At 36.2% G+C, this 27,510-nt stretch overlaps 1 protein-coding gene and 1 pseudogene across 1 annotated transcript in view; both read left to right on the forward strand.

Annotated features, from left to right (window-relative positions):
• The window catches only part of LOC120157561 (nuclear-pore anchor-like), a 46,458-nt gene extending 26,495 nt beyond the window's left edge, over positions 1-19,963 (forward strand). The window contains 29 exon segments of the mRNA XM_039168659.1: positions 4,304-4,438; positions 4,560-4,658; positions 4,987-5,028; positions 5,132-5,185; positions 5,364-5,543; positions 5,745-5,786; positions 5,897-5,901; positions 6,643-6,685; positions 9,122-9,202; positions 9,286-9,360; positions 9,482-9,666; positions 9,753-9,855; positions 10,075-10,191; positions 10,707-10,799; positions 11,383-11,517; positions 11,597-11,650; positions 12,072-12,185; positions 12,414-12,491; positions 12,526-12,675; positions 12,754-12,825; positions 16,251-16,406; positions 16,502-16,555; positions 16,693-16,780; positions 16,855-16,928; positions 17,013-17,141; positions 17,476-17,580; positions 18,102-18,276; positions 18,358-18,530; positions 18,532-19,963. Of these exon segments, the coding sequence (XP_039024590.1) occupies positions 4,304-4,438; positions 4,560-4,658; positions 4,987-5,028; positions 5,132-5,185; positions 5,364-5,543; positions 5,745-5,786; positions 5,897-5,901; positions 6,643-6,685; positions 9,122-9,202; positions 9,286-9,360; positions 9,482-9,666; positions 9,753-9,855; positions 10,075-10,191; positions 10,707-10,799; positions 11,383-11,517; positions 11,597-11,650; positions 12,072-12,185; positions 12,414-12,491; positions 12,526-12,675; positions 12,754-12,825; positions 16,251-16,406; positions 16,502-16,555; positions 16,693-16,780; positions 16,855-16,928; positions 17,013-17,141; positions 17,476-17,580; positions 18,102-18,276; positions 18,358-18,530; positions 18,532-19,737 (4,017 nt within the window). The 3' untranslated portion in view covers positions 19,738-19,963.
• A 2,508-nt stretch (positions 19,964-22,471) lies between these two features.
• On the forward strand, positions 22,472-27,095 carry LOC120152787 (annotated as a pseudogene).
• The last annotated feature ends 415 nt before the right edge of the window (positions 27,096-27,510 follow it).

The raw sequence follows: 27,510 nt of genomic DNA on the forward strand, positions 1-27,510 counted from the left end.
TAAAGGGTTTACAGAATCTCTAGCAGTGTGTTCTTCTGGAGGTTTATTGAGTTGTTGGGATGAGGGCAAGTTTGAAGTGGAAAATCATGTTTTAAACAGAAGGTTCATTGCTACTTTTGGGAAATTTCAAACTTCACAACTTAGGTGTGGTTTTATCAATGTTTACGGTCCTACTGTTGAAGAAGAAAAAGCTTGCTTTTTTGAAGAGTTAGCTGTTTTTATTTGTGGTCAGAGCATTCCTCTTTGTGTGGGAGGTGATTTTAATGTGCATCTTTCAGAAGAAGAGAAGATTGGAAGAGCCCAAAACAGAAATTCAATAAGAATTTTCAGTTATTTTATCCAATAGACAGGTTTAATTGATTTACCTCTACATGGGGGTAGTTTCACATGGTGTAGCAATCAGGATATACCCACCTTTGTTAGACTGGACAGGTTCCTAGTTGATGTCCATTTTTTGGAAGCCTTTCCTGAAACTATACAGTATTGTTACCTAAGGCTGTATCAGATCACAATGCCATTTTTCTTGAGAACGGTGGAGTTAGTTGGGGTAAAAAATCATTCAGGTTATTTAGTTATTTGATGGATGAAGAAGGTTTTCAGAATTTAGTTGGCTCTACTGTACAAAATTGCAAGAGTAAACACAACAGAGCTGGAATTTTTTCTATCCTGAAATCTACCAAATTGGCGATCAAGGAATGGGCGGGGAATAGAGATCAATACCCAGCTATAGAAATTGCAGAATTAGAAAGGAATATCCACTTAGCAGAGGAAAATTTCCAGCAAACGCAAGACTCTAATGGTTGTGAAAAAGCAGCAGAATTGAGGACTATGAGAATATAATTATGGAATTTAAAATGGAACAGATATGGAAAAGAGGTGAAACAAGATTTTTCCATGCATGTGCTTCAGTCAGGAGAAAGAGGAATTTTATGAGTGTTCTAAATATCAATGGCGAGATTATTCAAGATCCAGCTATCATCAAAACTACTGTTAAGGACCATTTTTTTGGAATCTATAATTCTAAGTCTACCTTGGAAGTTGAAGATTTGAAGCTGAATTTTTCCAGAATTTCTGTGGAGCAAAGTGTGTTTCTGGAAAAAGAATTTACAGAGGAAGAAATTTGGGAAACTCTTCAATCGTGTGATAGTAACAAAGCTCCCGGACCGGATGGATTAAATATGGGCTTTTTAAGAGATTTTGGTCTATTCTAAAGGTAGATATTATGAAATTTTTTCATAATTTCTATATGGGGAAAGATTGGGAACATGGAGTCAATCATACTTTCATTACTCTTATTCCCAAGGTGTATATTGGTGGATTAGATGATTTTAGACCCATAAGCCTTGTAGGAGGGTTGTACAAGATCCTTTCAAAATGTCTTTCATGGAGATTAAGGAATTGTATTACTGGTTTGATCAGCCCAACGCAGTTTGCATTTATTCCAGGTCGTCAAATACTGGATTGCTCTCTTATAGCTAATGAGGGAGTTGACTTTTGGAGGAAAAAAGGGCTTAAAGGATGTGTGTTTAAAGTGGACTTCAGAAAGGCCTATGATATTGTGGATTGGTCTATTCTTTTTACGGTTATGGAGAAAATGGGATTTGGCTTCAAATAGAGGAGTTGGATCAGAAAATGTGTAACAACAACCTCAATTTCAGTTTTGATTAATGGGGTCCCTTCTCAGGAATTCCCTATGGCAAGGGGTCTCCGTCAGGGCTGGTCTCTATCTCCTATGCTTTTCAACTTGGTTGGGGAACTTCTAAACTTACTGCTTTTAAAAACAGTATCTGAGGGACTGTTTTCTGGACTGCAATTTGGAAGAAATGAGACGGCTTTTAATTTATCTCATCTGCAATTTGCAGATGACTTAATTATTTTCTGTGGAGCTTCGAAGAATCAGATTTTAAATGTTAAGAGGGTCCTAAGAGTGTTTGAACTTATTTCTGGCCTTCAATTGAATTTGAAGAAAAGCAGATATTTGGTGTTAATACGACTGCGGAGGAGGTTGAGGAGTGGGCCTCGTCTATTGGTTGTGCAGTGGGAATTTCCATGGCCTTCAATTGAATTTGAAGAAAAGCAGATATTTGGTGTTAATACGACTGCGGAGGAGGTTGAGGAGTGGGCCTCGTCTATTGGTTGTGCAGTGGGAATTTCCATGGTGTTAATACGACTGCGGAGGAGGTTGAGGAGTGGGCCTCGTCTATTGGTTGTGCAGTTGGGAATTTTCCATCTGAATATCTAGGCTTGCCTCTCGGTGCATCTAGGAATTCTTTCTCTTTGGGATCAGGTGGTTTTACAATTTAACAAGAAGCTTGCAGGTTGGAAATCTAACACTCTTTCATTGGCAGGGAGGTTAGTCTTGATTAAATCGGTTCTTTGTTCACTTCCAACCTACTATTTATCTCTTTTTAAAATTCCTTCCTCGGTTAATTCCAAACTCAATTCCATAATGTCTAAATTCTTATGGGGAGGTGGAACGGATAAAAACAAGATTCATTGGGTCAGCTGGCCCAATGTGTGCAAATCTAAGGAGGAGGGAGGTTTGGGAGTGTTGAATATTATTAATATGAACAGAGCTTTACTGGGGAAATGGTCTTGGAGGTTTGCTAATGAAAGGAATGTTGTTTGGAGGAGGTTGATATGCTCAAAATACAATTTGGATCCCTACTCTTTACTGTTCAATAACAAGATACCAGCTCAATCCTCTTGGATTTGGAGTTCAGTGGTTAATTCTCATTTTAAAGAAGACTCATTTGGCTCAAAATTTCGAAGTAAGTGCAGAATTCAAGTTGGTTGTGGTCAGTTTATTTGTTTTTGGCAGGACAAATGGGCAATGGACTGCCCTCTTAAGGTCTCTTTCCCAAGGCTGCTTGCTATCTCTTCAAATCAGAGTGGTAAATTGATTGATTTCGGCGAGTTTAGTTCTTTAGGTTGGATTTGGAATATTCGATTGAGGAGGAATTTGGCGGATTGGGAATTTGAACAGTGGACTAATCTGATGACAATCATTTCTAATATTTGCTTGTCTAAATATGCCAGTGATGCTCAAATCTGGAAAGGGAGAGGGGATGATGTTTATTCTGTTAATTCATGTGTGAAGAGATTTGTTCCTCGGTTTCTCAGGCGAACTCTTTTTGGAAGAAAATTTTGTGGAAAGGATTGGTGCCACCAAGGATTGAGACTTATGTGGCAGGTGGTCCTTCAAAAACTGCCAGTGAGGACTGAACTGGCTAAAAGAGGGGTTTCGGATATTGTAGATCTTTCCTGTCCTTTATGTAATTTGGTGGATGAATCCTCTTCTCATTTATTTTTCTCTTGTTCTGTCGTGTGGTCTTTGTGGAATAAATTTTCGCAGTATTGGAGTATCAATTCGGTCTTTCATGGAAATGCGCAAAACTTTCTTCTAGCTTGGGAAGATCTAAATTTCAGTTCTACTATTTGGAACTTTATTCCGGCTGTTGTTATGTGGACTGTTTGGAAAGTTAGAAATGACATCGTCTTCGAAAGAGGGAAGTTAGATCAAACTAATTTATTTTTCTTAGCTAGAGTTTGCAGATTCGGTCATTTCTTTGGATTCCCTTATCAGTGACCCTTCCCTTGGGGATTCATGTTTCCCTCCAAACAAATCAATTGTCTCTACCATTCCTTGGTCCCCCCTCCTAAGGGCTTTGTCAAACTGAATGTGGATGCAGCTACTAGTTCTGACTAGAAGAGCAGTGGAATTGCGGGTATTCTAAGAGATGCAGAAGGTCTACTTTTAGGTTCTTTCAAAACGACTTCTGGTCCGGGTCCACCTATTCTGATGGAGTTAAAGGCTGTTAAGGAGGGTTTAAATTTCTTTCACTCAGTGAGAGGAGGTATTAAGGGTCGGTTGATTATAGAATCAGATTGTAAAATGGTAGTGGATTGGATTAAGGATGGATCTTGTTGTCCTGTTTTCTATGCCTCCATTGTTAGGGAGTTAGCTGTTAAACTCAAAGAAGTCAAGGGAGTTATTAGATGGGTGGCTAGGACAACCAATATTGAGGTTGATGGGTTGGCTAGGTCTGGTATTGGTTAATTTTACTTTGTTGTTGGGGTATTTTATTTTGGGTTTTTAGGTTATTTAAGGGTTTTATCTTGTTATTGTAAATCTTATGTATCTTTATTAATAAAGTTTAAGGCACTCTTTTCCTCCTTCCTCTTATTAAGGAATTCAATATGAGTTCCTTAATCATGAAGGGGTTTTTTTAATGAGGCCTCAATTCCTATAAAAAAAAGAAGTTCAATGTTCTATTTCTTTATTGTATTTGGAACATCATAGAGGGATAAAATCAATGGTGTTCTGGCAAGAAATGTGGAGTTCTCACAATTGATTATTGACTACCAAAAGAAGCTACGTGAAAGTTCTGAATCTTTTAATGCGGCTGAGGAGAATTCTCGGAAATTGGCAATGGAGGTAACTGTTCTGTTCGACAACCGTTGTCATTATGTCTTGCTGATTTTTATTTTGTGTTTGGCAAGCTTTGTTGTTCCGACTGTTGCGGATGTTTCTGTTTATACCTTTTTGTTCTTAATAGGTATCTATATTGAAACAACAAAAAGAGATGTTAGCAAATGCTGAAAGGAGAGCATGTGATGAAGTTCGCAGCTTGTCAGAGAGAGTTTATCGCCTGCAGGTTTATAGTGTGACTGATTTGGGCTTTATTTCCTTGTTGCTTTTAAACTGGATTTCACTTCTTTAAAAATTGCAATAAAGCTAAAGCAAATGATAGAAAACAACATAATTGACTAAGAAAGAGCAAATGACTAAAATGAAATACCAAGTTTTACATAATTGTTATACACAGAAGTCAAATCATGATCCCCCTCCCTCCTGAAAATTATGTATTGTTTGTGTTTTCTATCAGAACATGATTTTTGTTTTTGCTTCCAAAATTGAAAACCCAAATTTTCTTTTCTTTCACATTTGGTTGGTACCAACAGAAGTTCTATAATTATATGCAGGCTAGTTTGGATACTATACAGAGTGCAGAGGAAGTTCGTGAGGTAACATGACATAATAATATTATTATGAGTGTATATTTGTCCCTTCATCTGTGCGTACTATACAAGTATTTTGGTTTTATCTCCTTGTCCAATTGCTTTCTAGGAAACGAGAGCTTTGGAGAGAAGAAAGCAAGAGGAGTATGTTAAACAAATAGAGGTGTGTCTGGTTTATTTTTCATTATTAAAGATATCTTGTGAAAAATTGGGCTGCAGATGCATCAATTGATGAATGGTCAACTACCATTTTTCTGTTTTATGAAATCTTTTCTACTTTGAAATAAATGCTGACACGCTGCTTTTCATGACCAACTTTTTGGCCCGTCCAAATTTTGTAGAAAGAATGGGCTGAAGCTAAGAAACAGGTACAAGAAGAGAGGGATAATGTTCGTACTCTCATATCTGACCGCGAACAAACTCTGAAAAATGCCATGAAACAAGTTGAAGATATGGGAAAAGAATTGGCTAATGCTTTGCATGCTTGTGCCTCTGCTGAGGCGAGGGCTTCCGTTTCTGAGGTAAGATCATCTGTTAAACTCTATTTGAATTGTTTCACTCCTTTGTTCTTATTTACACTATGAGTTCTATGTTCTTTCCTTTTGCAGTCATTGGAATTTTTTTCTAGTAGAGTTTTTAATCTAATGTTTCTATTAAAATATTTTTATCAGGTTTCTAATAGAGTTTTTAATCTAATGTTTTTATTAAAATATTTTTATCAGGCCAAACTTGCTGATCTGGAGAAAAAGCTTAAATCTTCTGAGGTAATGTTCACTACACTCTTTTGTTGTTTAGAACCATTTATCATATTGTCCTATCGAAGTCAAGAATTTCTTTTATAGTGTTTCTTGTATTATAGATTTCCCATTGGTAGAGTTTTCTCCCGTCCGTAGCTTTGTTGTTTAGAGTTATCTTCTAGGGTTTTCAGCCTCCAAACACTTCGACTGCTTCCTGAAATTGCCCTTCCATATCTTTTAGTGTTGGGGTAAATACTCTTTCTATTCATATCATTATGACCTAATATAGATTTCAATTTTATATTTGAGATCGAACTTGAGTCTCAAAGCACTTTTGTTTATTTTTCTAAGACAACTTTTTGCTGCTTCTTTACCATTTTCTATGCCAATATGTCTTTTTAATTAATTAAAATAGAAAAGGGTTGTTAATTGAATATATTCAAATGGATGTAAATTCAATATCTCCAGGGGTTAAGTTCTGTACAGCTTTGAAAGGTGAGGAAAATGCTTTCCTTTTATGAATGTACAAGGAAATTAATTTGGGGAATACTGTTATTTTTAGCTTGTCAGTGTTTTTATATTCCTATGCTTCAATGATTACGAATTTCTTGTTGCTAGGACATGAAATCAAATGAGGAATTGAAAATTATTTCTAATTAGTTTTAACTTTCCCTGCAATATAATCTCGATCTCTCATTGGTAATGTACATTATTTGGATATTGGTATAAAGGGTTACTTTTTTATTCTTTCCCTCACTGTTTTTTACTGCTTTTGCTTCATCCTCTTTTTCCCCCCTTTTTCTCCATTTTTGGCATCATTTAGTATTTTTCCTACATATCTGATTTGGATTTCTTGTCGACTATTTTCTGGTACTCTGATGCAGGGTATAGATGGTGGTACACCATCCACTATTTCAGCAAATGTGGTTAGTATTTTCAGTTATCAGTTTGGTTGCCTTTAATGATACTCTCACTGAAGTGTATGAATTATGTTGTCTCCAGTGTTCCTTGCTTGTCACATTTATTATGGCCATTCTGGCATTTGATCTTTACCAGACAAAACAGTCATTGGCAACGACTCGTTGCAGTATTTTGTGAATTGTTAGAATAACCAAGCTTTGGTAGTCCAGGGGAAAATTAAGGGAACAAATTGAAAGGAAGTACAGCTATTTTAGGGCAACCCATGAAACTAACATCCAGTGTGCCATTCAAAGGACATAATGATTGATATTAACATTTTTATGAAGGCAATGTTTCCTCCAGAAAAAAGAATGGTTTTGACTCTCTTTGTGCATGCTACTTTGGACTTAGTTGCATACCTCTCCTCGGAACCAAAACGAATTGCAGATCCTTTTTCTCAGTAATACGAGGCTCAAGATTCTGGTGTCATATAGTTTGTTATCAAGTTTGTCTTAAATTGAAACAATATGGGAGGACTAAATTGAAAGGAAGTACAACTATTTTAGGGCAACCCATGAAACTAACATCCAGTGTGCCATTCAAAGGACATAATGATTGATATTAACATTTTTATGAAGGCAATGTTTCCTCCAGAAAAAAGAATGGTTTTGACTCTCTTTGTGCATGCTACTTTGGACTTAGTTGCATACCTCTCCTCGGAACCAAAACGAATTGCAGATCCTTTTTCTCAGTAATACGAGGCTCAAGATTCTGGTGTCATATAGTTGTTATCAAGTTTGTCTTAAATTGAAACAATATGGGAGGACTTTTGTGGAAGAAAATTTTGTGGAAAGGATTGGTGCCACCAAGGATTGAGATTTTTATGTGGCAGGTGGTCCTTCAAAAACTACCAGTGAGGACTGTACTGGCTAAAAGTGGAGTTTCGGATATTGTAGATCTTTCATGTCCTTTATGTAATTTGGTGGATGAATCCTCCTCACTTATTTCTCTCTTGTTTTGTCGTGTGGTCTTTGTGGAATAATTTTTGCAGTATTGGAGTATCAGTTCGGTCTTTCATGGAAATGCGCAAAACTTTCTTCTAGCTTGGGAAGATTTAAATTCCGGTTCTACTATTTGGAACTTTATTTCGGCTGTTGTTATGTGGACTGTTTGGAAAGCTAGAAATGACATCGTCTTCGATAGAGGGAAGTTGGATCAAACTAATTTATTTTTCTTAGCTAGAGTAAGGCTTGCATCTTGGTTCCTAGCTAAGTTTGCAGATTCGGCCATTTCTTTGGATTCCCTTATCAGTGACCCTTCCCTTGGGGATTCATGTTTCCCTCCAAACAAATCAATTGTCTCTACCATCCCGTGGTCCCTCCCTCCTAAGGGCTTTGTTAAATTGAATGTGGATGCAGCTACTAGTTCTGACTGGAAGAGCAGTGGAATTGCAGGCATCCTAAGGGATGAAGAAGGTCTACTTTTAGGTTCTTTTAAGACGGCTTCTGGTCCGGGTCCACCTATTTTGATGGAGTTAAAGGCTGTTAAGGAGGGTTTAAATTTCTTTCACTCAGTGAGAGGAGGTATTAAGGGTCGGTTGATTATAGAATCAGATTGTAAAATGGTAGTGGATTGGATTAAGGATGGATCTTGTTGTCCTGTTGTCTATGCCTCCATTGTTAGGGAGGTGGCTGTTAAACTCAAAGAAGTCGAGGAAGTTATTAGATGGGTGGCTAGGACAGCCAATATTGAGGCTGATGGGTTGGCTAAGTCTGGTATTGGTTAATTTTTCTTTGTTGTTGGGATATCTTATTTTGGGTTTTTAGGTTGTTTGTAAGGGTTTTATCTTATTATTGTATTTTATGTATCTTTATTAATAAAGTTTAAGGCACTCTTTTCCTCCTTCCTCCGATTTAGGAATTCAATATGAGTTCCTTAAATCATGAAGGTGGTTTTTAATGAGGCCTCAATTCCTATCAAAAAAAAAATATGGGAGGACTTTTCATTCTTGACACATATTTTTGTGCCTTCTCATGTCCATTTTAACTTTTGAAATATGCATTACATGTAGCATTGTCATTTTGGATTAAAACTCTGACTCATTTATTTTAAAGCTTCCATATTGTAGAGCCTCAGTTCTTTTTATGAATTGCATATTTATGTGTTGCCATGTTACAACCAAGTATGTTACATAGAACTTGATATGGAAAAAGCTGAAGGTTGATTCATGAAGCAGTCTGAAACTTGAAGAACTAATACCAAACAAGGGCTAATCAAAACTTTGCGTGAATTTATTCATGGAATCTGGACTTCATTGATAAAATCGTTTTTTCATTTGAATTGTGACTGCATTTGATGAAGACTTTTGTGATTTGCAATTCTGTTCATTTTTTTCTCCCGAGTTTTTATGCTGATGAATTGAATATTTTGTTGGTTTCCCTGGTTTGGATAAATGTCTGCAGGTGGCAGACTTGCCAATGACAAATGAAGAGATGGAGAAACTAAAGGAGGAGGCAAAAGCTAACAGGGATCACATGCTGCAGGTTTTTTGTCTAAATTTTTAGTATTTCAGTTTTTAGTATGTGGTAGAATTTGTCATAGTATGACATGTTGCTTGCACTTGCAGTATAAGAACATAGCACAAGCCAATGAAGATGCATTGAAGCAAATTGAACTGGCACACGAAAATTTTAAGATTGAGGTATTTGCAGTATTTTATCTTTTTGCAGATGAATGTTTTATGACTGGTTAGCTGGTATGCTATATAGATATGTGTGTGTGTGAATATATAATATTAAATATTCATTTTAATTAATTTGCAGGCTGAAAAGTTGAAGAAATCTTTAGAAGCAGAGCTTGTTTCACTTAAACAGAGGGTTTTTGAACTTGAGAATGAATCCTCTTTGAAATCAGAGGAAGTAGCTGCTGCAACTGCAGGAAAGGAAGAAGCTCTTTCTTCTGCATTAGCAGAAATTACAAGTTTAAAGGAGGAAAATGCAGTTAAAAGGTCGAAATTTTCTGCTGTATTTTACATGGTTACTTATTTTAGTTATCCATGAATTGATTTCTGACATTTTTGAGCTTTGCATATAGTTCTCAAATTATGGTACTGGAGACTCAAATTTCTTCTATCAAAGAAAACCTGGATAACGAGCATGAAAAGTGGCGTGCAGCTCAAGCCAATTATGAAAGACAGGTTTCTTCAATGCACACAAAATTGGCTACGACAATATCTACTTTGTTAATCAATGAACTCATGTTGTAGGGGTGTAAAAGAATTGGGTCAAGCCTAATTTTCCTTTACACAAGCTCTGCCATAGTTAATTTTTTGAGCTGAGTAATAAAGGACCTCGTATTGAATCATGTGATTGAAATGAAAGATCTTTCTTGCGTTGATGATATCCTTTTTGAACAGGTTATTCTACAATCAGAGACCATTCAGGAGTTGACTAAAACTTCGCAAGAATTGGCTTTACTGAAAGAGGAAGCATCTGAGTTGCGTAAAGTGGCTGATGCCCATAGAATTGAAAATGTATGTTATGTGTCTTCCTCTCTTTCCTCCTTTTCTTTTTCTTTTTGCATGTTGAAAATTTTTGCCTTCTTTTTTTGGGTTGGAAATGAGCGCATCTTTGTAAAGATTGGCTGTTGTGGCTCATGTTGTCTTAGTAGTTAGAGCTTGAACTTGTTTGGGTTTAAGTGGTTTGAATGTTTAGTTCAAGCTCAGCTGAAACAGAAACAGAAAATCACATGAACTAAATGCAAAAACCATGACTTGTATAATGAATCCACGCTTAACATGAAAGCTTTTTTGCACACCATTAAAATGCTGGATATAAATACGTGTAAACATGTGTTTCAAATTTTAATGATTTAGAGTTGAAATTACTTTCCTTCAGTTGACATTTTTCATGTTACATTGTACAGTTCACTAACGTACATATTTTAAGCTTCATCAAGTGATTTTATGATTTAAAGTTTTTTGGTTGAAAATTGTATGTTGCTAAATTCGTTGATATGACTTTGATAACTCGAATATGCTCTTTCCAGACTGAACTTAAGGCTAAGTGGGAGATGGAGAAAACAATTCTTGAGGAATCCAGGAAAGAAGCTGAGAAGAAATATGATGAACTTAATGAACAGGTCAGTGTTGGTCTGACCGATTGTTTATTTCGTTTTGTTCTTGCTCCTTAGTCCTTTCACTGCACTTATTCCTTTCACCAGGTTGTATAATTCAACTCATGAAACATAGTTCTTTTCCTCATTAATCATTATTTCCAACATTATATTTAGAGTGTAACGTGTTTAGGATAATGTTTTCATGCTAATTTGAACAATATGGCAATACAGTCACACCAATTGCATGTTTGACTGCTCAGATGTTAATTCAGATTCTAATCATCGGTTTCTAATGTTGTTGTGTACTGCCTCGAATTATCTGTTCGATTGTTGTAATCAATGCGAGTGGCATTGTTTGGCACTTGGAATATATTTTCCTTGAGCATAGGTCATTCTAGTAAAAGAATTCAACCATGAGATGCATTTTAGTTTTATGCTATTATTTTGTCCCCCCCCAAAAAAAATAAAAGAAAGAAAATAATGTATTTGACTATATCCTCTCTTTTTTCCTACTCTAGAGTATATTTTGTATTTTCATTTTAATGCAAAAGGCTAGAAAATGATGTTTTGTGCGACTTGATATGATCCTCTATCTTGTGTTCTTCAGAACAAGATATTGCACAGTCGTATTGAAGCTATGCATATTCAGTTGGCTGAGAAAGATCGTGGTTCTATTACGGATTCACATGGTGATTCTGGTATGCAGAATGTAATTAATTACCTCCGACGGACGAAAGAAATCGTAAGTTATCTTTTTTTTTAGACTTTCTCCTTTTGTCTTTCCCTTGCTGACTTTTATTTTCTGATATTCTGTTATTTAGGCAGAAACAGAGATATCTCTATTGAAGCAGGAGAAGCTACGGTTGCAATCACAAGTTAGTAATTCCTTTTCATAATACTAACTGAATTGCATATTCGATGTTTTGTGGCATATTATGTTGTAGGCATATTATGTTGTAGTCGGTTCTAGTTTCCTACCTACCTATCGTGTTTTTGTACTTGGTTCAGAAACAAAGAAATTTTCAGGTTGTTTTCCATTTTTTTCTTTTAAAGATATTTCCCCCACTTGATGGCATAACAAATTTGTTTTATTTTTTTACCTGATATCCTTACTTTAATTGCCTTTGATCACATCTACAATGTAGATGTGGTTGGTTCAAATTTGTTGTTTGCTCAGAAGAGGATTCTGCAACGACTTTGTATATAAATATAGTGTTGGCTTCATAGGAGAATAGCAATTCTGTTTTATCATGAAGTTGTCTAAATGAGCCAAGTTTCCTTGCATTTATTTTGTAGCTTGAGAATGCTCTTAAGGCAGAAGCAAATGCCAAAGCCACACTTAATGCTGAGCGTTCCAATTCAAGAGCAGCTTTGATGACCGAGGATGGGATCAAGTCTCTACAAGACCAGGTTTGTCTTCTTGCCAAAATAGTGACGTTAGGGGCATTCAGCTTTTTTCTTTATATAGTTTTCTTTTCCTCCAAAATTTGTTCATATCATGTCAATTTTAGTACCCTTTTCAGAGACCTAGCATTTATTAGTTTATCCTGATGTAATAATGTTCCCTATTTCTTTTAATATTGCCCTTATGGAATAGTTTTGTTCCAAAAGACCTGATAGTTAATGTAATATTTGCAGATTAGGGAAATGAATTTGCTCCGGGAAAGCAACATGCAGCTTAGAGAGGAGAACAAGCACAATTTTGAGGAATGCCAAGTATGTCTTCGGAGGAAACCTCAATTGCTTATAGAAATTACGTGAGGTAGCTCATAAAAGTAAGATTGAATCAGAAGCCCTAGAGAGTCGGCTGATGGAGAAGCAATTTGAGCTTGAAACTTCTAAAAGGGAAATTGAAAAGCATGAGGCAGAGAGAGAAATCTTGGAAAAGAGGGTCTCTGAGGTAAGAACACAGGTTAAAAGTGTAGACTGCGGTTTTTTTCTTTCTTGCACCATTTTAACATTTACTTCTTCTGTGAAGTTACTTGAGAGATGTAGAAATATTGATGTGGAAGAGTATGATCGTCTGAAAAATGATGTTCAGAAGAAGGAGGTAAGATGAACTTTTATGAACACATATCACTTTGCTATTAATAATTGAAATGAAATTTGTGAATGTAAACTTTAGGATCACATTGATATGGTCCTTGTAAGATATCTAGATATGGGACGATGCAAGACAAAATCAGAATTAGCGTGGGGAAGATTAGGAGTTTGAGAAGATATTTTCTTTTGCAGATCTATGTTGATTTGTTAACAGAGAACCTTCAGTCTTTTTGAGTTAAAATATGCAAAATCTGGAGTATTTTCTGCATAACTTTTATTGAATTCAAATGACCTTAAAACAAGGAATGACATGAAAAAGTTGAGGCATGTCCTCCTACTGCTGCTGGAATGGGATATTGGAGGGATGTCCTAACTAGAAAACATGGAAATAGGGTACTAGCATATTCTTTTATTTTCCTGGGTAAAACGTTGGTAGACTAAAAGGGTGCTAGCACATTCTTTTAATTCTTAGTTAAGAGTTATTCCTTTGTTCACCTTTTGCTTATTGCTATTAATCTATTTTTAACCCTTTTGAGTCATTTATGTTGTAAAGGTTTCACTATATGCTGTTTGTTATTTTTTTTTTATAGGAATAGGAGGCCTCATTAAAACCTCCCTCATAGATAGCCCTTTCCCAACAGAAAGGATCCACTAGTGGAGGGAGGAAAAGAGTGCCTCGTTTTATTACTGAACCAAAATTACATAAAACTTAACAATTACACCAGAAAACCAGACATAAAACTTAACTCCACCTACTTGAAAAACCTACTAACTGGGAAGGAAAATAACAAACAACTATAGTCTTACAATCAACCAATCCCCATCTTTGCTAAACTATCTGCCTCCCCATTACAAGCCCTTGGAATCAACCTAATTAACAACACCTTTTCAGAGAAGAGTGATAGAATCTCTTTAACTAGAGGCAAAAAGAAAACAGGTGCCAAAGCCGGAGAGTGGACCCACTCCACTGCTGACTTACAATCACTCTCAACAATCAACCTAGTGACAGAAAACCAACATGATGCCAAAAAGATTTCAATGCCTCTTTTAATAGCCTTTAACTCAGCAACTGGTGGGGAACCTTGTCCAATATTCTCTGAAAAAGTCAGAAGAGTGCAACTATTCCAGTCCCTTAGGATACCTCCAATACCTCCAACCGAGTCATTTAACCTTACCGCTCCATCGACATTCATCTTCAAAAAATCAACAGGGGGTGGTAGCCAGCAAAGCACAGAGCATTCCTTAGATTCAGAAACCGAAATTCCATCTGCAAGTGAAGGATCCCCAATGAGCAAATCCTCCTGTATAGGAGTTTTAGGATACTTGGCTTTAAACCACTTAGATAACCTAAATCTTACAATGAAAAACAGAGAGAGCCTGTCAAGAGATAATCCTTCAAACACAATTTCATTCCTTACTTTCCAAATAAACCAAAAAATGACTCCCGGGATAAACTTCCAAATCAATGAATCCACCCTCAAATTCCCCCATGAGATAAGTAAAGGAGGGTCCTTTGGTAAAACTACAGATAAATCTCAAAAGCTTGCTACCTTATTCCATAATTGCCAAACTACATTACACGTAATAAACAAGTGTTGCACTGATTCCTCATGCTTCTTACAAAATGGGCAAAGGATATCTTCACCAAGGGACATTCCTCTGTTAACCAACTCCAATTTTACTGCCACTTTCTGATGAGCTAACTGCCAAAGGAAGGCTTCAACCCTTGGTGGGGACAGTCCCAACCACACCCCCTTTAACCACAGATCAGTACTCCCAGCTTCCTTTCCGAGTGCACTTCTGCAAGATTTGACTGAGAATAGTCCATCCCCACTAGCTGACCACGAGAGACTATCTTCTACAGAATCTGAAATTTTTATATCCTTCAATTTCAACATCAAATCCATCCATTGATCCAATTCCCAATCAGACAAATTCCTCCTAGTGAAAATATTCCACACCCAACAATTTGAATCATAACTGCCAAAATCAGCAACCTTGCCCCATTTGTTAGGAGATAATGCATAGATTCTCGGGAAAATATTTTTTAGAGTAACCTCTTCCATCCACGGATCAATCCAAAATAAAATAGATTTTCCATTACCAACTTGCAGCATCGAATATGATCTAAGACAATTTCCCACCGAATCATTCTTCGAAAAGTTGTTGCCAATACTTCTCAAATTCCAAGAAGATCTAGGAGAAATAACCTTGCTGATAGACATAGTGTTGCAACTGATCTTGTGCTGCTACATAACACTCTTTTCCATACGGAATTCTTTTCGTTTGCAAACTTCCACACCCATTTCCCCAATAGTGCTCGATTCGTAAGATTCAAATCAAGAACACCAAGGCCACCACTGTTCATAGGTTTGCAAACTGAACTCCAATTAACCCAGTGAATCTTCCTCTTACCCGTGCTGTCACCCCATAGAAATTTGGCCATTAAAGAATTTAACTTCTTGCCTACTTTGCAAGGCATTTTAAAGAATGATAAGAAAAATATGGGCAGGGAAGATAACACAGACTTCGATAGGACTGTCCTACCAGCCAAAGAAAGAGAAGAAGCTTTCCACCCGGCTAGTTTAGAATTAAATTTTTTAAAAACGGCTCCCATAAAGCTTCCGAATTCTTCCTAGCACCGAGGGGAATATGCTGTTTGTTATAAGGCCAAAACATGATTGGTATCATGTTCCTTACAAAAAACATGTAGAATGTTCTTTCTGGAAATGGAACTTTTATGTGTCAGGATGAGGTCCTTCAATGACTTGATTGTTACATTGTATTTGAAGTTCTTTCTAACTTTTTCTCAGAAATTGCAACTTTAATTGTAAACAAAGGGCACCATATTAATTTCTTTTGTAACTTAATATTTCAGTATCCAACAGTAAACATTGGACCCTAAAGAAATAATGTAAGTTGGCCAACAGTAGAAAAAACAAGATTTTGCATGATTTATCAGAAAGAAATGGACAACTTTAGGTTCATTATCTATATGAGTTTTCATATGTATTCTTGTATAAAAAACAAGATTGTGCATGTTTTGTAAGAAATAAATGGACAATATTAGGGTTTATTATCAAAATTATATCTTAAGCTTATTTTATACAAAAACACATATAGCTATTGTTCCTTAGGCAAGTCTTTTCTTTTCGTCTTGTGTATCTAGTAATATAAAGGATTTTAGCACCTAGAAAGCATTTTGTGCTTTTTACAGCACTGGAAATTTATGCTGAAAACAGCATGCTCTAAGAATTCACTTATATACTAAAAGGAGAGAACGACATTGGAAACGGTATGCTGATTTTATGGTTTCTTTAGTGACTGATCAGCTAGTCTATTGATCTGTAATAGACGGTGGTTGTAATTTTCTAGTAGCTTGTGTCGTTGCTTTTTTATTTGATTTCTGATGTGTATATTATTTTTCTCTAGGAAAAGTTGAAAGAAAAGGATGCTCAGATAGAAGAGATGACAAACCTTCTGTCTAAGAAGCAGGATTTAATATCAAAATTGGAACAAGATCTTGCAAACAGCAAGTCGGAGCTCAATGAGAAGGATAAAAAGTTGAATGATATTTTGCAGTTTGAGGTACTACTGTCCTCTTCTCTGTATTTTAAGCCATCAGATTTTGGGCTTCATTTTTTAGGTGTAAAAAGTATTTCACTGCATTATGTCTTGTGTAGGCTAATCTGAAGTCAGATATGGAGAAGCAGAAGAAGCTTGTCCTTCAATTTAAGGTGGTTATAAAGTGGAAAGCATTACTTATATGCATCTTCTTGCCGATTCTGACTACAGTGCTTTAACTAGAGTTTTGAATATCGCATTTTGGGTTCTGGTTAGTGTATTTGCATAACATTTTCTTTAATTCTCTCAGAGGAGAGCTGAGAATTTTGCAAAAGAAAAGGATCAAATGAGCAAAGAAAATCAAGCTCTTTCGAAACTGGTGGAGGAATTGAAACAAGGTAGAGAAGTTCTCCTACTATTATTTAATATTATATAGGCATCTTGTTGTTAACATTTGGATTCTTCAAAGTAGGTAGGAGGCCTAGTAACGATACTACTGGTGATCAAGTCATGAAGGAAAAAGAGGAGAAAGACACTAGAATACAGGTGCTTAAGCTGATTTTTCCTCTGTTTCCTGTTCTTGTTTTCCGTGTTTGTCTATAATATTTTTCTTCCACAATATTTGCACAGATTCTGGAGAAAACTGTTGAGAGACAGAGAGAAGAGTTGAAGAAAGAAAAGGATGAACATCAGAATGAGAAAACAAAACGTATCAAGTGTGAACGGACTATTATGGAGGCGGTCAGGAAAAGTGAAAAGGTTTGTATATTTGTTCTTAGAGCATATTTGCCTCATATAATGCAAGGGTTCTAAGTGGTTAGTATACTTGTTAGATATTTGAACTCAATTTGGTCATTGTCACGCAAAGCTTGAGCTTGAGTGACGGAGCATAATTGAATGAGATCAGAAAACATGGTTCCTTTCTCGAGTTGAATACAAGCTAGAAAATATATTAGTTTGAGTTGAGTAAACCCTAAGCAGAACATAGTATTGTGCTGTGAATTTCTCCGTTTTAAGATCAGTAACACTTTTGCCTTTAATTTCACTCTTGTTTATGTTGTTTCCTGTGTGGTTGCCTCTTAATGTTTTACAGGGAAAAGCAACCGTTTTAAGTGAGCTTGAGAAGTACCAACTGGCTTTGAAGCGTATCTCAGAAGAACTAGAAAAGCTCAAACAAGCAGAGGGCAATCTTCCTCAGGTAATATAAGTTGCAGGGTTTTATCAGTTATTAGTTTTCTCAATTTGTTTCCGTTAGTAAAAGGGTCTGGTTCCTTCTGTTGGTCATTTTGGCATGTCAATTTGCTCCATGTACTTTATTTCCTAACATTGCAAAATAAAAGGAAGAAGTGGTGAAAAAAGTACTTTCTTTTGTCAAGAGGAAAGATAACTCACATTCACACAAAAGTAAGACATTTTTCAGTACTTCTCTTTTTTCTTCCCCATTTCCCCATATTTATTAATGGCGAATTAGAGATTCATCTGTTGCTTGTTTTTCTTTGTTAATTGCTTTTTAAAAAGAGGTACAGGGCAAAAAACCTATCTTTCCTTGCTCCCATGATTTTAGCACTTTTGTATAACTGGTATTTTTGTGTCTTGAAGTTGGTTTAGAAAAGAAAGAGGGACAAATACGACCTTTTTAATGCCTACTTGTATTAAATACTTTCCAGCATTGGTCTTGTGAATTATAATTCATGTTTCTTGCTGGATTTAACTTTACAGGGTACCTCAGTGGTTCAGCTTCTTTCTGGCACCATCTCTGATGATCATGCTTCCCTGTATCTGTCTGCTGCTGAGGATTTTGAGAGAGTAGCACGTTCAATTCTAACTGAGCTTGGAACTGGCGCCAGTTCTGGAGACGTTCTTTCAGTAGACACTTCTGCTACCGCCTTAATAGGTGTCTCTTCTGAAATTATGGCTTCTTTACTTCTCTCTCTCTCTCTCTTCTCTTGGTGTGATAAGCTCGTTTCTTTTTCAGGCACAGCAGTTCCGGATCAGGGCCCTGTTAATACATCCTCAACAGTACCTGTAACAAGTCAGCATCAACCAGCTAAAGCATCTGAAGAGAGGAGATCTATTGTACCTAAAACCAATACTGAAACTCGTAAAACGGGGAGGAAGCTTGTCCGGCCACGTTTTGTCAAAGCTGAAAGAGCGGCAAGGTGATGTGGAGATGTCAGAAGCCACATCACATGATGTTGATGCTCAAGGGACTCAACAATCAGCTCGCAAGCGTCAGGCTTCTGCCACAACTGAGTTGAGTGAGGATGTACCAGTTCCTGGGGAGACTAGTGCGGATGTGGTTACACCTGCTCTTAAAAAATCAAAGGGTCCAGATTCAGGACAAGAGGCTGCTGAAGTTCAAGCTGCTACACTCACGGAAAATCTCAGTGCTCCACAAGTAACTGAAGAAGTTGATGAGACTGTCGGTGATATAACTCTAGGTTCAAATGAGGAAGTTGTTGATGTGGAGAAGGAAGAGGCTGACACAATGGAGGAAAACTTAGAAGAGTCAAAAGAACCCCAGGTAGATGGGACGAGTGAGGTTGGACTGCAGGAAAATAAAAACTTGTCAGACGAGGTCCTTGATAAGCCAATTGGAAACGAGATGGTAACTGATGAAGAACCAAAGAATCTAGCTGTGCAAGAAAGCCAACAGCCCCCTCTAGAAACTGAGAGTGAGAAGGAAGAAGGCGAACTGGACCCTGAGATAGCAGCAGATACTGAAGGAGGTACCGATGTGCATAATGTAGCGGGATCCTCTGATGTTGGTGGGACAGAGCTAGGTTCATCTCCTCTGACTTCACCTTCAAGGGTTGAAGATGAAGCTCTAGTTACTGCAGCAGAAGGCGATAACTCTCCTGACACTGTAACTGATGATAAGAATGATGAAGGTGACATCGGTGAAGAGACCATTGGTGAAGGATTTGAAAAGACCAATGATGGTAACGAGCAGAGTGCGGTAGACACAGATCCAATGCCTGAGGCTGCCCCTGCTGCTGCTGTTGTTACCTCTGGCACTAATGAGAGTGGTGCAACAAGCGGTCCACAAGAGGGTGAGGTCTCAAAAAACACGGGTAATTCAAGCGGTACAGCTGCAGCCGAAGCAGAGGATGTGAAACAGACGTCTCCCATAAGCGGGAGCGGAAGTGGAAGTAGTGCAACCTCAACATTGGTAAATCTTCAAGAGAGGGCCAGGGAAAGAGCCATGCTAAGACAGGCAGGAGTAGTCGGTTCTTCTACCACTTCAAGTAGAGGTCGTGGAAGGGTTACGATTCGTGGTCGAGGTACCAGGGGACGAAGTGTGCGCGGTGGACGGGCAGGTGGAGCAGGGACACAAAATCCTGATCAACAGTGAACTATTTTTACTATGCCGGAGCCTGGAGAGGTCAGAAAGAGGATGAGATTAGAGGATGCACTCTGCTTTTTTTTCTTCTTTTTGAATCTTTTAAAGACATTTTTAACGTCATAGCATGCTTTATGTTATGTTTCGATGGGTATGATATTGAAATGGATTAACACCTAACGCTCATCTCTGTTATTCTGGTAAAAGCTTTCCGAACACTGAAAAATTGTTTCCAACATTTTGTTTCCGAACACTGTTGTAGCGCTGAAGTTGATTCCATTATCGTAAAACTTATTCGACGTCTTCTACTGAGTTACGGTTCGTAACTTGACTATTTTTCACTTCTATATTGATTATTAAAGTTTGATTTTTTTAATTTAACCATTGTACTTTTGGAAGTTCAATAATCAAAATTGAAAACTTTTTTCAGTGATCAAAATAAAAGCGAGAAAACAGTTGGATTCGTAATACTTGCGTTTCACTGAACAGGACAAATGCCATGAGCATATGAAAAGAATTAAGGATTCGTAAGGAGAAAGGAGAGAGATTGGGGATTTGACAGCAAATGAGAAATTCATTGTAGTTTGAAAATAATATACAAGATAGTTTTTAGGAAATAGAGGTGGATCATAAAAATAACTCAAATGTCAATATTTTTCCTTAATCAAAACTTTTTTTTAATAACACATTAAAAAGTGAATAATTTCAAGATACAAGTAGTCCTGAATTTTTTTTCTGATGTAAAGGTTCAGACAAGGATACAACCACATAGATAAAAATATCACTAGTTCAATTTAACTCAATTATCAAATAAATTATTCTCTTCACACTCTTGATTGATAAGTTTGGACATCAGGTAATATAATATTTTTCTTCGACTTTTATATCTTATAATTTTAGAATAATTTAATTTATTTGAGGTTTTAGCTAAAAAGTTATGCAATTTTAATTTTATAGTTCATGTGGACGCTTTACTGAGATGTTGTTATTGCTGACTGTATACCGCATGAGATTCGGTTGACTAATGCCCCCGTGTACATTGTGTCAGTCCTACTGATCTTGTATGAGATAGTCGAGTGGCATCCTACCGAGCACATCCTTCGATAATTTAACTATGTCCAATCGGTTCCGCCACATCCACCTTGCTTGGATGAGTTGTATCGATTGACGCAACAAGGGAAGATGAAAATTAATTGGGCGGACCATAATACGGTGTATCTGAACGAGTGGGTCCAAAGATTTGAGAGGATACCCATGACTCAACCCATCTTCGACCACAGCGTGACATACGATTATATGTGGTGGTGCCAAGAATATGAGATGCTTATGTTGGAATGGTTTTCAGGTTAATATAATGTTTTAATTTTGCATTATTTATTTTGATTTGTTTATTGGTAAGTTGTCAATTTTATTTACTCTTTTTACGAATGAGTTTTAGAACAAAATAACAAGATTGGGCTGCAATCAAGAACTACAACATACGTCATTTCGTCACGTCAACTGTGAAAAAACTGATGGGATAAGTACATCACTGAATGTCTCCACAAGAAGCAGAGATGTAATTGGAAGGTTCGTGTATCACGGTTGAAAACGATGAACAACTTTTGGAAACTCACAAAATACGTCCAACCACATATATGCACCGCCAACATCCTGAATCAAGATCATCATAACTTGGATTTGCACGTGCTTTCTTAAGTCTTCATTCTGCTGCTCAAATCAAATTCACTTACAGTTGCAACCTATATTGCTTTAGTTACATCCCTATACGGGTTACACAGTTGACTACCACAAAGCATGGTATGCAAGGTATCAGGCCCAACAAAACTTGTTCGGCCAATCGGAAGAATCATACAATGAATTGCGACCATTGCTTAAACTGATACAGAAACACATTTCTGGAACACTTGTGAAATTGGAAACAATCTCGGCGTACGAAAATGATCGTGTTGTACAAGGTGTCTACCAATTCTACCGGCTCTTTTGGACTTTTCCGCAATGCATTAATGCATTCCGAAACTGCAAGCTGATTGTTGAAATCGACGACACTTGGTTATATGGTCGATACACTCAAATAATGTTATTGACGGTTGCATAAGACGACAATAGAAAAACTATTCCCATCGCATTCGTAATTGTCGAAAAGGAAGATATCGACTCTTGGGAATTCTTCCTTACGAACTTACAAACATATGTTCTATCACATGTGATGCATGATAGAGATGATGAGATTTTTCTTATTTCTGACAGAGGCGCAGGTATCAAATACGCACTCCAGCATATGGGTCTGTCTTGCCAAACCCCCAATATTTATCACCGATACTGTTTACGACATATTATCGCAAACTATTTCCAAAAGTTCAAGAGTCAAGATGAGTGTCTAGTGGTGCATCGAATGGGTATGTCTTTCACCCTTTTTGGTTTACCATATCTTTACAAAAATTATTTCAAATTAATTGTTCCACTTTTTATTTATAGGTTACACAACGTGAGTTTGAGGACCTAATGCATGAACTAAGACACATGAATTATGTGGGCTTCAACTACCTCGCTAGAATCTCGAAGGAGAAATGGCTTCGATCATTTGATGGGGGTAGACGGTACGGTCACATGACAACGAACTTGGTTGAGACAATAAATTTATCCCTAAAGGGAGTGTGCCATTTGCCTATAACGTACGTTGTCAAAGCGACATTATCAACTATCAACACTTTTCATAACCTTGGGAAGGCAAGCAACTGACTGGATGGCAGGTGAGTGTCATATGTTTCTCTCACGAAATGTCATTATTCAATGTATCAGAATTTGCGAGGCCATTGGAAGGCATACAACACAATGCATACGTGTTTAATTTACAAGAAAAAACATGCGAGTGCGGATTCTTCCAAACTTTCAAATACATGTGTACGCACACCATTACTGCTGCTGCTTCTGTTCGGGTACCCTACATGAGATTTGTTGATCGGGTTTACTTACTTGAAACTATATTCAAGGTTTATGAATACGAGTTTCCTCCCATTGGAAATGAATGGGATCAATAATAAGCTGATGATGAACCTACAATACGGCAAAATTATGCACTATGACGAAAAAACTGGTCAACTTGGATTTTTTGTGACGAGGATTTGGTTGAACTTCAAGAAAGAATCGGACAACTGAAATTATGCTCTATATGTAGGAATACCGGACACGAAAAAAAATGACCCAATCGCTCAGGCCCACGTATCAATTAAATGGGCTTTTTGCATTATTTCTTTTTTAATTAACAACACATATTACTTAGTTTTCAATTTCTTTTGATTCTTCATGCACCAAATCATGCATTTCAACCTTTTCCAACACGATTTTTAACCCCATTAAAATTATCGTATGTGGCCAAATTAGCCTTAACATAAATATAAGTTGCAATATTATACCTCTAAGCATATAAATTCTGAAATCACTCATATTTACAAGTCAGAACTAACACTCTAATATGTATATCAAATCATTTTTTCTTCTTTCTTCACAAAACCATGATTTTTAACAATTTTCAACGTTATTTTTTCCCCGCTTGAAATTTCTTATATATGATGATATTATAGTCACCTTAAGGATAAATTACAACACTACGCATTTATAATTAAAATTTTAAAAAATTTAGTTTTCTACCCGAAAATAGTATCCGAACAAGGCCATGGATACTAAAGGGAGGTTAGAGAATCTATTGTTCTCACGCTTTGCATGTCGCGAGGTCCCCTATAAATCTCACGATATTTTAGATCATAAAGGCTACCTCACGCTTCGTAATGCGCAGTGCAAGGTCATTTTATCTAATTGTTTTATTGGCTTACCTGAGTGCGCCCACGTCAGATGTATCTCGCGTGTTGGAGGGTGCGAGGATTTAACATGTTGTTTGCAGGCCGCGAGGTTGTCCAATGTGGACGATTTAGGTGTTATTCTTCCAAATAATTTCTGGAATGTCATATTTCTTTAAATAATTATTTATTTGATATTTTTAATATAAAATTACTCGTTAGCAATACGTGATGATCGGGGATATATTTTTATTAATTTAAATTTATTTAATTAAATAAATTTTCTATCCAATCAGGAGGTGACATATGTCCCACCCGATTGGATAAAAAATAAAAAGGATGAAATTTGCTCTTGAGTGGAATTGAATCTAGGACCTAATGGATGGATAATAATGCCCCAATCACTGCACCAAACATCACCAATTGTATATTAGTTACAACAAATGTTATTTATCCTTTTAAAGCTTGATAATGGAAGAAATAGAAATAAAAAAATTAGAATAATTTTTAATATTTAATTTAAGTTAATTTATTAATAAATTAATTACTTCTACTTATAAAAAAATATTTTTAAATACTTTACGTCAAATAAACAGAAGTTCATTTATTAATAGATTATTAAAAAATATTTTTCAAATACTTTCCATCAAATAAAGAGAAGTTAGTTAATAAATAGATTATTAAAAAATATCGAAAAAATATTTGAATCAATTTTTTTTAATAATTTTTTATAATAAGTAGTAATGAATTTATTAATAGATTAACTTGAATCAAATATTAAAAAAAATTAAATTAATAAAAATCCTCCAATTATGTATTGACATGTGTCATGCTCCTGTGCTAATACATGTCAAATCTTGATTGAATGATTAATTTATTAAATTTAATTTAATTTATGATCAAATTGAGAGAATATATAAATATTAAGAATTAAATGTAACAAATTAAGTAGTTAAGTGATGTGATTGACAAAATTGAAAGATCGGTGGCAAAAGTAAAAGGACTAAATAGTTAAGTGGTTAACTGAGTAGTTTACCCTAATAATAATTACATAAACTTGTCTCAATATTATATATAATTTTAAAATACTTCACTTAAAGTGAGGTAGAATTTTATTCTTATAGCATCTAAATATAATTTTAAAAGTAACTGATTTATTTATTTATTTTATAGTTAAAAGTAAAGGGAAATGAATAAAATAAATAGAAAATACACATTAAATGACAATAAGAGTATAATCATCTTTTTTTTAAATGTACTTAATAAATAAATCTCAAAAATGGTATATGAGATTTTCTTTAAACTGAGAGGATGAATGTGTATTTAAAAAAACTACAAGAGGCTAAGTAAATTTTCTTTAGATTATTGAGTTGTTTTCCCTTGCTGCTTTAGATTCTCTTGTAATAGCCATCAATTGCAAGGTTTGTGCTATGCAAATTCCTCAGCTTTCCATATAAAATCATCTCACTTTTCTAGTCTGGCCTAGACCATAATCCAATGCCTCATTTTCAACTTTGTTCATTCAAAGTCACCTTTTTGCTCTTCTTCTGCTCCTCCTTCACCCTGCAACGGTCTCTTGCGAGTGTAATTGTGATGATGATGATGTCCGACAAGACAAAGGCGAAGCACTCCGACATAAACTTGGTGCCATTGCTGTCATTCTCGTAGTAGGTGCCATCGGAGTTAGCCTCCCATTGTTGGGATCACGAATCCCGGCGTTAAGCCCCCAAAACGACCTGTTCTTCATGATCAAGGCGTTTGCTGCCGGTGTGATCCTCGCGACCGGGTTCGTTCACATTCCTACCCGACGCATTCGAAACCCTGACATCACCATGCATTAAAACTAGCTCGTGGGGAAAATTCGCTTTCTCCGGTTTCATTGCTATGATGTCGGCCATAGAGACATTAACGATAGACGCGCTTTCGATGGGGCATTATAAGAGACAACATTCAAGTAACCATAAACAAGTTGATCCAGGTGATGAAGAGCATGCGGGTCATGTACATGTTCATACACAATCCACTCACGGTCATGCTCATGGCTCTGCGGATTCCCCATCTGATCAGGACTTGCTTGTATCTCGGCTTAGCTGTCAACGTATCATTTCCCAAGTAATTAACTGTTTCCTTTATGATCTGATATGCATTTCTTCACAGAAATGGTGCTTTGGGATCGAATATAATGATTATATTATACACTGATTTTCAGGTATTGGAAGTGGGAATTGTGGTCCATTCGGTGCTTATTAGGATATCTTTGGGTGCTTCTCAAAGTGCTGACATTATAGGGCCACTGGTTGCAGCCTTGTCTTTCCATCGGTTCTTTGAAGGAATGGAACTTGGAGGTTGCATATCTCAGGTATTAATTCCAACTTCCTACACTATTTAATGGCGTAAATAAATCAGATATGTTTATGTTCATGTTCGCTTATTTATTTTCAATATTCCTGTTTGATTCGTTTTGTATTCACGAACATGTTCATTTTACATTCATAAACATGTTCATTCAAAATTCATGAACATATTAAATTTAACATTTCCTGATATCTAGGCGAAGGATAAAGGTGTGAATGAACCGATGTTAAGGAACACTGATTTGAGTCCTCATGGTAATCAACACTCTCAAAGAAAAAATTGTAAGATTATACCACTAGTCCTTAAACTCCTTAGATTTCATAGCCTAAACTCCAAAGTTTACCTTATATTCAGTTTAATCTCTACCTTCACCAATATTTTAAATGTAAAAAAAAAAAAAAAAAAAGGAGAATCAGATAAACGAACTGTACACACATCTGTCCATGTTTGTCCGTTTATTAAATGGTGTTGTTGTTCCTAGTTATTCTGAGGTTTTTCAGGTAGCTCCCGACATTGGACAAATCGAAGCCTATGCTATTTATGCAGGTATACGGATGGCCGTCTCCTTGGCCCTTACTGCGGTTCTTATTGAGAGTGATTCTCTGAATGCTGTCATTCAGCTCCAACGCTATGAATCAGACTGTTCTGTAGTGTCTTTGGTTTTGGTTGAAGGTCGTCGACTCATGGCTGATCATCCTCAATTGTCAGTTTGTTATGGTCGTCGCTCAGCAAACACCACTGCAGATGCTCTCGCAAAATGGTCCTCGACAATGTCCATGTCTGTTACTTTTACATCAGATTATCCTAGTAGTATAAGGGACATTGTTGTATCTGAAGCTTATTAATGATAATGAATTTGATGTTAAATTAAAAAAAACACTTCATAAACGAGCATAAACGAACATTATACGAACGTTGACGAACAATTCATCTCCATTTACACTCTATACACTATTATACTAAGTTAAATTCTCTTGTCTCTAATTTTTAGGTTTAAATACTTGATAAATCATTGTTCTTTTGAAGTTAAACACTCTAATCCCTTCCGATATTTGATCTTAGTTCAATCATACTCGAAATTCGATACGCATGAGACCATAACTGGAAGTTGTATTTTGCTGGTTGGTGGTGGAAATGGGAATGAAGGCACGGTTCAAGTCAATGTGGGTGGCAATCATGGGGACCTTTTTCTCCCTAACAGAGACATTACTCTTTTGACAATGCTGCACGAAATAAAGGTGGTTTCTTTTTTGCATTTTGTCTGTATATACAAATGCAGGGGTGAAGTAGGGATTTCCTTCTAAGGGAAAACTAAAACTAAAATTCTTTGGGACAAGAGGCACAAATTTTCCATGAAAAGGACTTAAAGTTGAAGCATAAAACCTTTGTATGGACTCAAGGTTAAATTTGGTACTTAAAATTGTTTTTGGTTCAATTAGGTATCCGGAATTAACTTTTTATTCAAATTGATACTTGAACTTGATTTTGTAGTTCAAATTGGTTCAAATTAGTCATTTACTAGTTTCAATTTGGACCAAATAACCAAACTTAGCAATTTGAACCAAACAGCCAAACTTATACACCAATTTAAACAGAAAAACTTAGGTACCAAATTAAACCTTAAAATCAAGTT

The sequence above is a fragment of the Hibiscus syriacus genome, unplaced genomic scaffold, assembly GCF_006381635.1.
Source record: "Hibiscus syriacus cultivar Baekdansim isolate YM2019G1 unplaced genomic scaffold, ASM638163v2 tig00002840_pilon, whole genome shotgun sequence".
Taxonomy (NCBI): domain Eukaryota; kingdom Viridiplantae; phylum Streptophyta; class Magnoliopsida; order Malvales; family Malvaceae; genus Hibiscus; species Hibiscus syriacus.